At 38.6% G+C, this 16007-nt stretch overlaps 2 protein-coding genes and 1 long non-coding RNA gene across 6 annotated transcripts; 2 read left to right on the forward strand and 1 right to left on the reverse strand.

The window, feature by feature from the left end:
- Positions 1 to 3192: 3192 nt before the first annotated feature.
- Positions 3193 to 5417, forward strand: LOC307018975 (uncharacterized protein; the record flags this gene model as incomplete). Its single annotated transcript, XM_079649554.1, has 9 exons — positions 3193 to 3288; positions 3379 to 3477; positions 3667 to 3899; positions 3988 to 4166; positions 4252 to 4370; positions 4531 to 4628; positions 4710 to 4874; positions 5016 to 5133; positions 5413 to 5417. Exons 1-9 carry the CDS (start codon positions 3210 to 3212, stop codon positions 5415 to 5417), a joined length of 1095 nt encoding a protein of 364 aa, XP_079505680.1. The 5' UTR covers positions 3193 to 3209.
- Positions 5418 to 5513: 96 nt separating this feature from the next.
- LOC307020358 (uncharacterized protein) lies at positions 5514 to 8091 on the forward strand. The gene is made up of 6 exons (XM_079651668.1): positions 5514 to 5530; positions 5864 to 5980; positions 6098 to 6289; positions 6535 to 6687; positions 6959 to 7158; positions 7327 to 8091. Exons 3-5 carry the CDS (start codon positions 6253 to 6255, stop codon positions 7156 to 7158), a joined length of 390 nt encoding a protein of 129 aa, XP_079507794.1. The 5' UTR covers positions 5514 to 5530; positions 5864 to 5980; positions 6098 to 6252; the 3' UTR covers positions 7327 to 8091.
- A 2439-nt stretch (positions 8092 to 10530) lies between these two features.
- On the reverse strand, positions 10531 to 13991 carry LOC307042015. Of its 4 annotated transcripts, XR_013808970.1 has the most exons (5): positions 13181 to 13991; positions 12048 to 12110; positions 11449 to 11517; positions 11274 to 11317; positions 10531 to 10902 (listed from the first exon to the last, which is right to left on the reverse strand). It is a non-coding gene; the product is annotated as an uncharacterized lncRNA (long non-coding RNA). The 4 variants fall into 4 exon arrangements; XR_013808969.1 differs by lacking the exon at positions 11449 to 11517; XR_013808972.1 differs by lacking the exon at positions 10531 to 10902 and having other exon boundaries at positions 10969 to 11317.
- Positions 13992 to 16007: the final 2016 nt, after the last annotated feature.

Here is a 16007-nt window from a genome sequence, read left to right on the forward strand (position 1 = left end):
TTTATTTATTTGTTTAATTCTATAATCTCGGGCTTTTTTGCCGTCCTTCAGGAACTGAATTTCAAAATAAAAATAACCGGAAACAGACGTAGGCCTATAAGGGACATTTCGAGCATCATCGAGTTTAGGATGGCCGAAGACACTACACTACCCATAATCCCCAGCTATCGTTTAGGACTACAGTACCCGTGATTAAACTTCAAGTCGGGATTGGATGTTGGAGTGGCAGTGCGCCAAGGTTACGGAATCGAAACTGGATCGAACGCCGCCCCCCCCCCAACAATTAGAAGTTGCCAGTATTAAACACCAATTATTAACCAATTAAAATGAACCGATTAAACATCTCTCTGACACAGTTTAAACGCATTTCAAGTGGAAGAATTGTTCGTGTCTCCTCTTCGTATCTCGGGAAGCTGGAAGCTGTATTATTTTCAAAAAATAAAAAAATATTATTTTTAACCATAACGGGTACTTTACACAACATTGAGTCCAACTTATCCTTGTTTTAATCCTTGTTTTATTTATGTTCAATTGTTGTTGTCGGTTAATTTTCCATTTTATTTATTTTGGTTTAAGATATCATTATTTTTTATTTATTATTATCATGTTAGATGTTTAAACTTTTCTGCATTTTATAAGGCAATATATACTTTTTTGTTTTTGTCCGTAGGCTACTTAGGTTATTAAAGAGTTATCGTGTCAAAATATAGGACATTTATTAATATTTTATTGTATAATCGGTACAGGAAATTACATCATTCAGAGCACCACCTATTGGCCAAAGACGCTGCCACCGGCATTGCGATCCATCCTCTGACAAAGTAAGTTGGGTCACTAAAGTCTGATACATGTTTTGCTTAGATTTAATAATTGGGGCTTTTTTTAAAGCCTTTACTCGCATGGTTCATCATACATACTGAACTGTTCTAAGTCTGAGAAAAGCTTTCGCCATAATCAGCAAAGCAACATTAATGTGAAATTATTCTTGCGGGCGGCTAGCTAGCTCACGTTCAACATAAGCTTAAACTAGTTTAGCTACATTTATATCAGCTCATAAGTGGTGTGTGAAAAATATTTGTCTTAATTACGGCTACATACGTCGGTGTTAAAGTGTGAGTTATACTTTATCTTAATCGCTTTTGTTTTACACATGACAGTACTTACGCTGGCCGACATTTTAATATGTTTGGGGGGAGGGGCATAGTCCACGTCCATGTGCTTGTTACGCGTATGAAACAGGAAACACGTAAATTAACTCAGTCTGTCTAAAGTAGTTAAACCTTCACAATGTGCATTTAAAAAAGCTAGTTTCACTACATAATTCACTTTTTCTGTTCTCTCCTGCAGCTCCCGTACCCACACCACAAACCCATACACTGATCTACACCATCATAAAACCAACGGCACTTTTAAGAGCCAAACTCAACCTATTTATTGTCTCTATCTTTTTCTATCATTCATTATCTATTTCTTCTTCTATCCATCTCAATCTTACAATCTGTCTCTCTATCACTGTTTGTCTCATACAGCAGCTGTTGCATATCTGTTGTGTCTGGCTGGCTGGCTGGCTGGCTGGCTGGCTGTGTTGCAATGGCAACAAAACACAACCCAGACCCCAATAAGCCCACATCCAAAGAAGGGAAACGCTTGGCTCTTGAGCTGAAGCATGAACACATGCTAGCTGAAGCTAAGGTTGGTGTTTTAACCCATATGACCTCATTCATTTCTCACTTGAATTTAGCACTATCCGTTATCCAAAAAATGCTGAACAGGCCAAGAGTAACTGGATTTTGGATCAATGTATAGGGCCTTTGCAAAACGGTTCATCATTACAACATGGGGGGCAGAGGCTTACTAAATAAAGCTTGTTCAGCTTGTTTTACTTCATTAGTTGTATATGGTCGGAAAAACTTGAAGCAAAAATGTTCTTCAAGGGAATGAATTTACTTGTATTTGTCCACTGTCATATGGTATCAGTTTATCAGCAACATCAACCTTACATGAGTTGTTACTTGGTCACAGAAAGCAGCTGAGGAGAGGAAACGGGCACGCTCTGTAGGAGACACTTTACAGTCCCCTAAAATGGGGCTGTGTAGGAAGTGGCAAGCCGAGAGGGAGGCATGGAGGGCGACGCCAAGGCTCAGCTACAGGTTGAAATCCCAATTATTTTACATTTTTATGAATTTACTAAGTAAATTGTTGGAGAATCGAATTAAAACACATTAATTGCTTGTTGTGGGTCTACAATAATTCCAATATATAAACGCATAGTGACACTACAGTCGGAGACATTCCCACTGTGGTGTCATAACTATGCTTTATTTAATTTCACAAGCTTTTAAACAATAGGTAGATAATACAAATCATCAGTTATCTGTTGTTAACCCTCTGTGTGATGTTTTACAGTCACATCCCCCCCGACTGAAGGCTTCCAGTCTTCCAGTGTGGAGGTTCTGCGTACTGAACCTTCAGCACAACAAGAATTTGGTAAATCACAAAAATGGCTTTAAGTTTAAAAATAAAAATAAATTTTTAAATAAATTGTGTTAGTGAGAGAAAATAACCTTATACACAACTGACAGTTCAGGACTCGAACGAGGAATGTAATTCAGTAAAGATATTGGCCAGTTCCATACTGAGCAAAGAAATTATCCTTGATTTTTAGTGTTCATCTTAAATATAGTCATTTACAGTTAAAGTTTCCCATTCTGTTCACAGAAAAGAATATGGAGAGACTCTCTGACATTCTTTCCTCATGTCCTCCTCCTGAGCCTCAAAAAAGCTCTGCCTCATCCTGGTCTTTTCGGCAGCAGAAAGCCTCAGAGCGCTGGAAAGAAGCGAGACCACACCACCGACAATGCCTTCTAGAAAAAGAGGCTGTTGGTCATCCCTTGTGTGGCCTCTGCCACGAGCCGGCTGTTATTAGGTGAGATAACATTTACCTTTATTTAAAAAACTTTACCTAATTGTCATTTTTCAGTATTAATGCTCAGTGCCCTGCTATTTCAGCTAACATGCATGACTTTTGGGATGTTAGAAAACTGGATACCTAGAGAAAACCCACATGAATATGAAAGTGATTCTAGGATATTAGAATCATTTTGTATTTCCTCCCAAGGTGTAGAGAGTGTCTCCCCGAGGAGTGATTCTGTGGAGACTGTGATGTACTTCATCACAAGAACCAACCACTCCACAACAGGGACAGTTTAATGAATGTTTTTTTTAAACCAATTAGTCCAACAACGTGTGTTGTTAGAGTGGAAAGTGGATATGACACCCATGACCAAGGTATGCTCTCTCAAACTTGCATTTTGATGTTCACATGTCTCTTCGGCCAGCATATAATGGTAATTAGTGCTTTTCTTTTTTTTTTGACAGCTTGCATATTGCCAACTGTGAAGGCACCCAACTGCTCCTGTAAAGGCACAAACCTCACTGTGGTACCAGGCAAACCAGTGATTTTAATTACCATCAATGGTAAACAAATATATTTATATATATATTTGGATTTCTATTGAATTGTTGTTATATGTTTACTGTTGTGGGCTGAGGCATTGTGCTTCCACTTGGAGTAAAACCTTCATGTAATATCTTTTCATCTTTGACTATTTGTAGATGGAACTGTTGTAAAATGTGTCTTAATTATGTTTATTTACTTGTTCCAAGGGCGTTATGATTTGCATCTGCCACTATATGTCTGTCAAACTTGCCAGCAGCAGTGGACCCCCGACTTGAAAGTCCTCCTTAAGAGTGGATACTGGCCAGCTTCGGTCAGTATTTCCACACTTTACACCTTGGACCTCCTGAGCTCCTTTGAAGAGCTCAAGGTCATCTCTCCGGGATTCTCCAGACAGGCCTTTGCAAAGCTGCTGGAGCATCGCACAAAGTGTGGAGGAAGAGTAAGTGTAAATATTCTTTACCATATTATACATTATAACATTTCCGTAAATAGACAAAATCACAGCAATATATGTAATTATCTTCCAGTCTGGACCTGTCAACGGAGATGCACTGCAGCGCAGCTTTCTGGAGTTCTCCTATGCCTCGTATGAGGAAGACCAGCTCTGCTGTGGTGCTCCTTTCATCTGCCCTGCCTGCACGCCGGAGATGTTGGCTGTTTCTGCCGATGGAAACAGGAAGCTGTATCGCTTTCGGCGAAGTGGAAGGTGCTGTTTTTACAATGTTGTTATTTAACTTTTTTGATTACTGCTTATATTTCATGGATATATTTGCTCATCTTTTTTTCCTCAGTTCTGATGGCAGCGCCTTTTTTAATGGGCTCTTTGTAGCAGAAGACGTGGCTGCATTTCTCGACAAAATACAGAGATCACTGAAAAATGCAAGTTTTTATTCGTCATTTGACCTTATAGGTATATCACAAAAATAGCCATGTATATCCGACCCTGACTTTCTTCAAATTCAGCTACTTCTCCTTACCATCTACTCCAAAATCAGATAATTAGAACAAATGGTGTAGATCGTGATTCCATTGCTTTTAACTGATTTGTCATGATGTAATGTGTGTCTTAGACCCAGGGAAAGGCACATGTGGGGACTCCCAGTGGACAGCAGCGAGGGAGAGGTCAAGGAAGGCTTCAAAGCTGGATGAAGAAGGGATGGAGGTGGCTGTATGTCGCCATGGGTTTCTTTTGAAGGCCTTAAATATGTACAGGGTGGAGATATTCGCCTCCCCCCTGTATCTTCAAAAGGAACTCATGCCAGCCAAAGCCAAGTTCTTCACCATGGATGTGGCTTGCAAGTACTGGCCGTACATGGAGAAAGCTGCAAGTGTCCTTCCTGCTCTCCAGGAGCTGACCACCATGAAGCCATTCCTCAGTGTAATGCATGCTCGAGCCCATGCTACCAAATGCGAGGTATGTGAAATATTTTTGTATCACGTACATTTATATTTTTTATATTTATAATACTGAAGTAGTAAATATCTAAGCTATACTGTTTAGTATAGTAGTATGTAGCCTCTTTGCACAACAATTCCAGCAACCTTTTACCATCAGATTATATGGAGTGGGAAGAACCAGGAGGGAGCAGGGATGACTGCTGGGGAAGAGGTGGAGCAGGTCAACAGCTACCTGTCCCGTTGTGCCCTGACAACAAAATACATGTCCAAAGCAGGTGAGTGGAAGGTTTTGCCCTATTATTGCATACTTTTTTAGATGACACATCATAACCTCATTATTGCTTTCAAAAGCACGACTGGACATGCTCACAGTGCATGCAATGGGATGGAACAGGAAAAAAGGTGACTCCCTTCATCAGGCACTTTCCACAAGATATGTGAAGGTGAGCCTCCTATTAAAGGTTTTGTTGTGTCCTTTGTCATTTGCACATGGCTTGTTGTTAATCATAGCAAGTTTTAATCTTGATAAATGTCCATCGTCTACTGTTTATCAGACTAGTAAGAGTCTCCTGGAAGAGACTGCAAGTCTTGAGGAACTCAAGACGGAGCTACATTGTGTCTCAGATGACATGGTGTAAACGTGGATTTCCGACGTGAAGGAATGGGCATCTGGTAAGCACGACGAGATAACACCAGCTACATATCATTGTCGATGACTGTTTGAATTTACAGATTTGATCCTAAAGAGCAGCCAATTTTAAGGCAATAAGGCTGATTTTTCATGCCACGTAATGGGACCCTCACTGGATTTCAGTAGACAGGGACATAATCTTCAAGCAATAGCAAGCCAACTATGTGTCCATGTTTATCTCTGATATGTTCCAGTTTCCATAGTTGTCCCATCAATTTGTGTTAAAAGGTGTTAAATATGTTGCAAAACTTTGTTTCTCAAAACCGTTACGTGTTGTGTAACAGTACATTTTACTACCAATATTATTTCTACAGGAACATCAGAAACATCGGGTACTTCTGAAGACATCCTTCAAACAGCACTGCAGCAAAGCATTGAGGGGCTTTACCTAAGTGTGAGGCAGCGGAAGCAATCCCTTTACCGACAGAATGGTATAACAATATAATGTTTTAGGTTGCAGATTCAACCTACTGAATTATATGTATTTTTTGCACTTGCAAATATAGTTTGTCACATATCCCTATCCCACTACTTCATGTCTTTTTCAGACAGCAGCAAGCTCCGCCATCGACTTCGAAGGAAGCTTGCAGATGACAAAAAGCGCCTTAATCAGGAGGTACTGAAGTACAACCAGCTGATACACGACTCTGCCAGAGGCATAGATGTTGCTGCGGTGGAGCATTCCCTCTCTGGAGGGAGCATCATGTCCGCGCTGTGGCCATGGGAAGTTCATGGCATGGGTCAGTTTTCAGATATTTCATAATAATTAATTTGAAGTTCTGTTATATGAAGGTATACCTTGCTGAGTTATGCACATATCATGTAGAGTGTTAGAACGTTCATTTAGTTTAAGGGTATATCTTAAGTTTTCTTATTGTGTATACATTTGATTATTTTGAAAGTACATGTTTGGAGTTTTAAACATATTGTTATGCTATAATGAAAATGTGATTCATGTATATACATAACTGTGATTGGATTTTAGCTAACTTTACAGCCAAGAAAAAGATACTTGATCAAGTCATGCTTACACGGAGACTGCAAGAGGAGAAATGCATCCTATTGTGGGAGATGGCGCAGCATTGCACATGGTTGCAGAACATGGCAGTTGCTCTAAAAAATAAGGTGGCTGAGCAAGGTAAGTTGAAAGCAAGACTTAACCTACCTTGTAAAGTATGAGTTTTAAAGGAAAAAAAGTCAGCCCAAATCATTCTTGGTCACAGAAATTGGATGGAGTATAATGGCCTTTGCCCATTCGACCCGGCCATTTTACATAATGAAGTCCCTTGACAGTGACAATCATCTTTATATGTACATGGGAGAGAATATACTCTATTGAAGTGCTCTGGCCTCGTGAAGCAATCTTACTTTATAGTATGTCCATATAACAATATTTTGTGTATTTTCAGATGTAGACAAGGGGAATGGAGGACTTGGGAGCACCCTAAGAAGGAAGCATGCTGAGGCGTTGGAGAGGTTGCAGGTGGTACTGCAGCAGTATAAGACTGCTTTAGGTCCTGATGCTTGTTTCCTTCAACATGAAGAGGAAAGTCAAAGTGGCCTAAACAGTCCAGACACCAGTGAAGATGAAGAAGGAAACATAATTTAGGTAATTCACTTATGAATTAATGTACAGTATCTTTGTTGATTTAGCCTCAACCTAGACATGTTGCTGTTACTTTTGTATTCATTAATGCTAAACATACATTGTGTATTCAAAAACCTCAAATTTGGTTTCTGATCTGCCCCTCTTTTTTGTTTCTCTGTATTTCCCCAGATTGCTGCTGCTCTCAAGCACGAATATCCGCCAAGACTTGATGTGCTATCAGAAATGTAAATACTTTACTGACTTTATATTTAGAGATTGTATTCATACTCCTCAATGGAATATCACCCTTGAATATGTTGACCATATGACTTTTCCCTATGCTGCAGCATCAGGCCAAACATTTCACTTGTACACAACTTAAATTGTATTGAAGAAAATGCTCAGCGTCCCTGGAATGCATCCTGAGCAATGAACCATTCACTTTTGATCCTTTTTGAAACACTATAATGTAAATTCCTAAATCTCCAAGTATATCTTGCTGGTTACCATACAACTTGGTGAGCACATCATTGTCCAAGAGCAGGAGGTCTTTCCCTTTTTTCCCAGAACAGCATGCCTATGTATTATTATTTTCGATCTCTTATAGGATTTACCTGTCATTAACTTTATATGACTGCACCTGTTACACCGCAGGCCAATAAGAGCTTTCCTCTAATTGTTCATTTTTGTTTCTTTTGCGTTACTTGCTTTAATTGCTTTGTCAGTTATATTTCCTTTTTGGTCTCCAGCTATTAACCTGATTGATTGAAGTACTTAAATGGTTGTGTTGTATGATTTCTTAATACTGTATGTTATAACCGTTTGCATAACTTGATTTTATGTTCTGTTGTCCATGCTTTTCATGCTTTTGTCGAACAGCACTTTGAAATGGGATGGAACCACGGCAGACTGTCCAAAACAGGATTTGAACGGGTCCACCCCCTCCCCCACCCCGTCCCCAGAACTACAAATGTAGTAACTGTGTAGTAACTACACACTATTGTGTGTTTCGCAACATGTTCTCTATCTATGGCACATCTCTGCTGGGAATTGTAGTTTTAAAAGACGTTTTCATATTTCCCATAATAAGAAGTTGCCAGTATTAAACTGTGTACATCCCTGGAGGTTTAGGGGATAGGAAACACTCACATTTAAAACATATAATTAATAAATGGGGGGAAATTGCTTGTGCCCATAATGAGCAGCATTAATATATATATTAATGCTGCCCATTATGGGCAGCATTAATACATAATAAAATAATAAATATAATATATATATATAATATAAATAATAAAGCTCTTCTGACCTTAGCTGTCATGTGGGTGTATATATACCCACATGCCAGCTAAAGTCAGAAGAGCTTTATTTAACAGCTCGTCTTATGTCTGTGACCCCTCCTGTTGTTCATTGATAAGCCTGAAACATGCACTTGTCAAGGTTCAGAGGCAAATTTTGCAAATATGGCAGTAGCCATCGATCATCTTAAGATAAGATATACTTTATTGATCCCAAGTTGGAAACATTTGCGTTACATCAGCATGTGTAACAGTTGTACATATGCAGTGGTTTTTATTTCTAAATCATTTAGTATAATCACACAAATTCTGTGTTTTATATTTAATAATTCTGTGTTCTTTATTTATTGATTGTTCAATACCTGACAAGGTCGGAGATGAACAACTTGGGTCGCAGGTTCCTCAACAGTGCATTACAAGACATCTATCAATATGTGTGTATACATATACCTCCAACATTAAACTGTCATATTCTGCACATTTCTTATACTATCTACATACATCTTATAAGAGTATAATACATATGTATAATATCAGTTAAAATAAGTGCTTAAACATACAGTAGTTAACATTGCAGGAAAGCAATATATTAGTACTTTGTCAGGCTTAATATTTATACCCCCAAAGCTTTTTTCTTATTCAAAATAAGACCTTAACCTAAAGTATTCTTTAATGTTTAAATAAAGCCTTATTAGTTTGTCTGTCTGTGTCTCCTATTAATATCTAATAATACAAATAATACATTTCAATAACGTGCTTTAACCACTAGGTGTCCCTTTCTATCAGCTGTGCACCGTTATGGTGTAAATATACCAATATACTGATTGGATCAAATATAAAAGTCAGCCGAATTAGTATTGATACTGCAAGGAGTTGACCGTCCGTAAACATGTGACCGGTTGGGAGTGAGAACGTGTTGTGTACAGAGTTATTGCAGTGGGCAGGAATGTTTTGCTGTATCGGTTCCTGTGACAGCGGAGCTGCAGCAGTCTGTTGGAGAAGGAGCTCCTGTCTGTCCAGGTGGGGGGGTTATCTGTCTGTCCAGCTGCAGGTGGAGAGGATGGGTGGGGTTACCCATGATGGAACCAGAATAAGGTTTTTTTGGCTTACACGCCTTTCATCGTAGTGGACAATGTTGTCATATGCAATATGTTTGGATAGTTTCACCATTGAAATGCGTTTGATAACAATAGGTGCTCTAGTGCCAAAGTTGTGGCCCTAAAAAAATATAAACTATTCATTTGTATGGCATCCAGAGCTTCCACATTTTAGGGAATATGTTTTTTGATTTAAAATATCAATGTCATAAGCAATGGTTACATTAAAACCCTCCTATTGTATTCGTTTCCCCCCCTTACTTTGGTGTTCGCGGTCAAATTTGACCGGTCCTGTTTTAACTGCTATTACATTAACACAAAAACCATGAATCATCACCAAATTTCATTCATTTCATCAACATTGTATGTTGAGTTGGCACCTCAGCTCAAAACATACAAAAACACAGAAGAATAGAAAGTTAACCCATTGAAATGATATGAGAGGCAGTGCTACAAACTACAATTCCCATTAGATACACGCCCAACAATCGTTACGAAGTACACAGAGATGACATATTTGTTGTTCTTCCGGCGTGTGTGCGTGGACTCGTTCGACTTGTCTTGCGTTGACGGCCGTATAGGCTCCATTCCCTTTCAGAAATCCGTCAATCGGGTGCGATCCGAAACCAAACCTTGTTTAAAAAAATATAAAATACAAATTTGCACTTTTGCCTCCTTAGCAACAGCAGTATCGTTTGGGTGGCGATCTGAGTTCGGGTACCGTATCTGTGACGTGACAAAGGGTCGCCGTGACAACGTGGTGATGAGATGTGGATAACTTTCCAGATAAAGACCATCCTGATACTCGAGTTGTGGTTTTCAATAAGTGAAAATGAAAATTCAAAGTAATCACTACCATTTTAATATCTCAAGCATTTGTCCCCAAAAGCTTTCAAATGTAGTAGCAAAACCAGTGATCCAGGTCAGGATCATTTTAATTAGGCCTATAATTAAATGATATAATAATAATACATTTTATTTTTAGAGCGCTTTTCTGAAACCCAAAGACGCTTTATATGCAAGCCTACCTCCAAAGCGTTATACTTCGGAAGTTAAACAAATTAGATAAGGCAGTGGATGGCAAAGTACCAGATTTCACACATGAATATGCTTAAAATAGGTTATGGTGTTCCTATCACTGACAATGAAATCATGTAGTATTTCAACTGTAATTTCCTAAAAAGTCAAATGCATTTTGGTGGAGGTTTTCATCTTATTTCTAATAGAAACATTAAATATGACTCAAATGGAGCATATAAACAAGAGAACAAACGTGCAAAAACAAAACTGGTGTTCAAATAACAGATTTTATTTGTATGCATTATCCCGGAGAATTCTTCGGCTGCCAGGAATGAGCCCACTCCTTGTCACTGAAAACAGAATGGAATAATGTTAGATACAGTTACTGGTTTCGTCTTTCCGAAAAGCATAAACCATGTGTGAAGCAAACATCTTATAACTCAATTTATATAAGTAAATGTTTCATTTACCATTTAGAAAAAGTGAACATAGAAATGAAAACAAATGTTCTAACAAACAAAAACACATACATTAACAACAATGAAGTTAAACAATCATTTGTACCTACACTACTTCAGCTGCTTCAGAATAACAGTAGTGAAATATATAAGAGGACTGGTGGTAGATTTGGATGTTTTGCATTTGTTAAATATCATGTGTTTGTTCTCCAACATGGGACTACATCAGATGACATGAAGCCAAGTAACTGGAAGATATATACCATACTGGACAGGGCTCCCACTCCACCAACATTTCTGCTTTTCCCTATCAAGAGAAGAAAACAAATCTCTAATTTCGGAAAGACCAAACGCATATTAGCTATTTAGCAAACAATTGTGTTGGAAGTTTGTAAATCATAAAGCACACCCGATGCATTACTTTTATTCCCGTCTAACCTTTCTCATTCTTCCTTTTATTACACTCCTGATTGGGGAAAGTTTCTAGGCGAGTGTGGTAGGAGCAATCTGTGAACATCAAAGCAGGTTCCACATACAGTATTAGTCATATTAGAAATAAAATAAATGCATACGATGAACACTTAAGTAGCAACCAGACTTGCACGATGAAAAGTTACCACACTGTTATCACTGGTCAAAAGTTACTGTATACATCATTAAAATGGAACCAAGCTGCTCTCAGTCCTAACATGGGATGCTTGTTTGAATGGCCATACCACTGCTGAGCCTGAGATGACCAAAGAAAATACTGCACTGCTGCTTCCTTTACTGCCTAGCATTCTCATCACCACCTTATCAACTATGACTGTATGTATTTTAGTCTAATTAGACAATTAAAGCCCTTTGGATTTTTGGATAAAGTATCAGTTATAGTTATTATTCACAATATAGCATTGTTAACTCACTAAAGAAGCATCAATCACTGCGTTTACATGCACTTTGCTAAAGTACATGTCGATAGATTTATTGGAATACCAATCAATTCGACTCATGCAAATGTTTATAATCAGTCAAAATACTTAATACTGTTAATATACCTGACTTTTTCTTTTTGTGTCTAGGACCAAGTAATGTGTCCCTCACGGACCCTGTCCTGACAGCTGTGGGTTGAAGAAGAAATATTACTATATACATACAGTACACCAAGTTAAGCTTAAACTCAAGTTTCAAAATACATCCCACAAATGCAGCATCACATGATGCAATAGGTGTTAGGTACAGATATTTTTTTCTTATTGCGATTTAATTGAGGTTGATCTATGAAGTCTAGGTGTTTAGTTGTCTTGCCTATATAATTGACTCCATACTTTATGTGTAAGGAATAGTTTGATAAATATTAACATGTTGTGCTGTAACGTTAAATGAATTTAACTTTGATTCAAAAACCTACGTTTATTCCTCGTATGTTCATTATGGGACAGTGTCGTATCTAAATGCAGTTCTTGAGTATAAAGTTTAAATATGCTGCATGACGTTGTTGCATGAGTTGCTTCAAAGTGTACCCCTATGGTCAGGGATTGCTTTAGGTAGACCACAATATTAATGATATCAACCTCTCGTACAATATATGGACATAAGCCAAATCATTTTGATGTAATCGACCTACTGCCCAACGCTACAATGTAAGACCCTTTCTGTGTGTAAACCAAATCACATAGGAGTTTTATTTTGTGATTTATCAAATGTAAAGTAAGCCTGCTGTTGCTTTGCATTTTTGTGTGAAAAAGGTATAACCATATAGTAACCACATGTCTGTTCAGGAATGAAAGACTGTATTTTTCTAAACGTTTAATATTTATTTATATCCGAGTACCTAAGGATATACACATACCCAAGTATCCCACTTTCCTTTCATATTTATGAAGTTGTAGGTGAAATTGTTATTTAGATTAAGCTATTGTTGTTATTATTATTTACCTATTGGAACAATCATTATTCCCAAAAATGCAAGAAGTGCAATTAGGTGTTTTGAGATATTGTAGAAGCATGACTTGTCAACAAGTTACCTACAATAATTTTTTAGGAAAGTATCAGAAAACACTCTTGACTTTTATAAATATAAAAGCTGCAAATCTCAGAGAACAAATGTCACTGTGTGTGCTGTGTGCTCTGCATGTGTGACCATTAAAGAGGGTTTCATCCCTCCGATTCTCTCTATCTATTTTATTACCTGGCCCCTCCGTGGTGGTAGCCTGTCTCACATCATCCCGCTGGGGCTGCTCCTCCTGCCCCACCTCTATGATGGTGCACTGCTTCACGGGGGGGGGTCTTCAGCACCTCCACCTGCACGGTGCTTGTCTCTGGCACCTGGCTCTCTGTGGTCCCTGCCTCCTGCCAGTTGTTTTCTGGTTCAGATGGGTCACAGGGTGTGAGGTTCAGCGTGACTGTCTCTTCCTCAGGATCTTCCGCAACCCCCTGGCCAGTGGAGTCCTGTGTCCAACCTGTGCAAGTTAAACAAATGTTGGTCTTGACTTGCTTAAGACAAAGAGGTTAACTCATATATCTAGAAATAAGAAATACAGCGTGCTTAAGGTATGTTTCCAGACAGGGTCAAAAATATACTCGTCATGTCATATGACTGTGTGCAGTCAAAGTTAATAGCAGAGAAATAGTGGTATTTATCCAGTCAACCATTTATGGTTTTGTTTTTGCGATATTATTCTTCTGATTTGTGTCTACATTCCATGTGATGTGACATGTCAATTTCTCGGTAGAGAACATATAGACGTGTGCATGTATGTTCCCTTACATTATTTACATCCACACATTTTGTTCAGAATTTATGAGACTGACGCAAACGTGTTTTGCATAAGTGCAATCAAATAAGTAGCAAGTCGCTTAGGATAAAAACATAAATGTAATCTAAAGGGACCTCTGGATGCACTGGATAACTGCTTTTGTTTACAACCCGAGAAACATGAGCTTAATACAGAACTGCCCAACTGAATATGTGGTCAACTGGGATCGTCTTCATGGATTGTGCTCTTACCATTAACCTCAAAATATTTCTCCCTTTTGGGCGTTGATAAAGGAAACCATTTAGGAACGGTTTGCTAAAAGGAAATTGCTTAAGGGATGGCTCAAGCCTAAACATACATTTCAGTCATCAAACCTAACTACCTTGACATTAACAACTTTACAACTTTCAATTTGTATACAATGAATGCGCAAGTGGTAGCACAATACCCCAAAATGGTTTTTCAAATTCACATAAACTTGCCTAACTATTTCCTGATAAATAACAGTTAAATGTCCACAAGTCCCCTCTGCAGAGTAAGCCATGTCTCATTAGGCTACATACTCAGTGTTTAAAAATGTATTTATTGTATGCAGTGTTGGGTGTAACGCGTTACAAAAGTAACGGAGTTACAGTAATATATTACTTTTTGCTGTAACGAAGTAATGTAACGAATTACTAATGAAATGTGGGTAATATATTACCCGTTACAATGCTCAGTAACGCAGTTACAACACATTTTAACCCGAAATTAAATGGTGTTTTGTTTTTTAAGAATGTACTAACATAGCGAGACATTCCGAAACCCGACAAATTGTGTGGGTAGATTAGTAAACCTGGTGTTTACCCTTCAGGCTTCGCGTCGAGATCTTCGGGGAAGTTGAACGTTATGCAACCATTCAAAAAAGAGAACGTAGCGAAAAATACTAACAACAAATTGTGTCAGGTGCGCGTGACCTGCTCCGCTGCGCGTGCATCATTTCCAAAGTGCTTCCACAGCAGTGACACACATCTGATCTGTGGATAATCATTTATACGAAAATGGTTAAAGCAACCATCACTAAGTCATGGTTGATGACCTTCCGGGTCTGTCCAGCAGAGGGCGCGTGTTGCTTGCCGCGGGTGCATAATACATAAGACTTGAAGCAAGCTAACATCGTCTCTGTTTCCTTTGTCTTATATTTTCCCCATATTAGGTGAGTTCATCCGTGAGAAACGTTATATATGTAGACTGACTGTGTATAATATTAATGTGAATAGTGATAGTTGTTAGAGGTATTTTTGGAGGGTTTCTCTAGGTTCTGTAATTGTTGTAGCTGTGTATGCTAGCTTTGCGAGCGCCGTTAGCTATGCTAGCGCAGCTAGCCATGATAGTGTAGTTTAGCTCCAAGAAGGGGAGTTTGGGTGTTAATTTGGATATGTATGTTTGTACTGTGCATTTAAAAAGTGACATCTTGTGTGTTAAATTGGATGTATGTTTGCAGTACGCGCATTGTTAGTGGTTGTTTTATATCAAGAATCCATGTTCTGTATTATACAGCGTGCTATGTGTACCATGTTGTTGGCGGGCATAATACATAAGACTTGAAGCAAGCTAACATCGTCTCTGTTTCCTTTGTCTTATATTTTCCCCATATTAGGGGCATAACATTTGGAGGCGCTGCTGGGAGATTTGATTTGAGGACCATCCCTGAGTTGTTAGTGGAATCCTCTGATCAATCATCCCCTTAAACAACCCAGTCATCGGAGAAAGGAGCTTGGAAAGGCAGTCGAGGTCGTTTTCAGACAACGTTGGTAACCTGCATCCTGAAGTGTGAAAAGTCACCACTAGGGAGCAGCAAAAAAACCTAATTAAGTAAGATAAACCCTCATTTGCTATTTCTGCCCACTTCTCTGATACAATGGAGGCTGAATTGGAGAAGCTGCAGCTGGACATTACAGGTGCATTGTATACACTGACTGTAGAACAACTGATTAAAGTGTGCAATGAACTGGAGATTTCAGGACCGGATAATGTGCATGTGACTGGTAAATCTCGCAGTCAATTAATTTCTCATGTCACAGAGCATAATGAACGTGAAGAAATGGCCGAGCTAGAGGATGAAGGCATGTCCGAACTTCTTAATGTGCAGGATATCATAGACAAAGCCAAAATTACAACAAATGTACATGACAGTGTCAAAAGGGAAGATCTCCAGAAGGAGGTAGAGGCACTAAGGTTGTCATTACAAGAAAAAGAAAATGCAATGCATGACCTAAT

The sequence above is a fragment of the Notothenia rossii genome, assembly GCF_949606895.1.
Source record: "Notothenia rossii genome assembly, chromosome: 1".
Lineage (NCBI taxonomy): Eukaryota > Metazoa > Chordata > Actinopteri > Perciformes > Nototheniidae > Notothenia > Notothenia rossii.

Excerpts from the sequence above, each read along its gene's own strand:
- LOC307020358 (XM_079651668.1), top strand. The coding sequence starts at position 6,253 with ATGTCCGCGCTGTGGCCATGGGAAGTTCATGGCATGG. Across the intron at positions 6,290-6,534 it reads ATGGGAAGTTCATGGCATGG|CTAACTTTACAGCCAAGAAA; the intron begins GTCAGTTTTCAG and ends ATTGGATTTTAG. Across the intron at positions 6,688-6,958 it reads AAATAAGGTGGCTGAGCAAG|ATGTAGACAAGGGGAATGGA; the intron begins GTAAGTTGAAAG and ends GTGTATTTTCAG.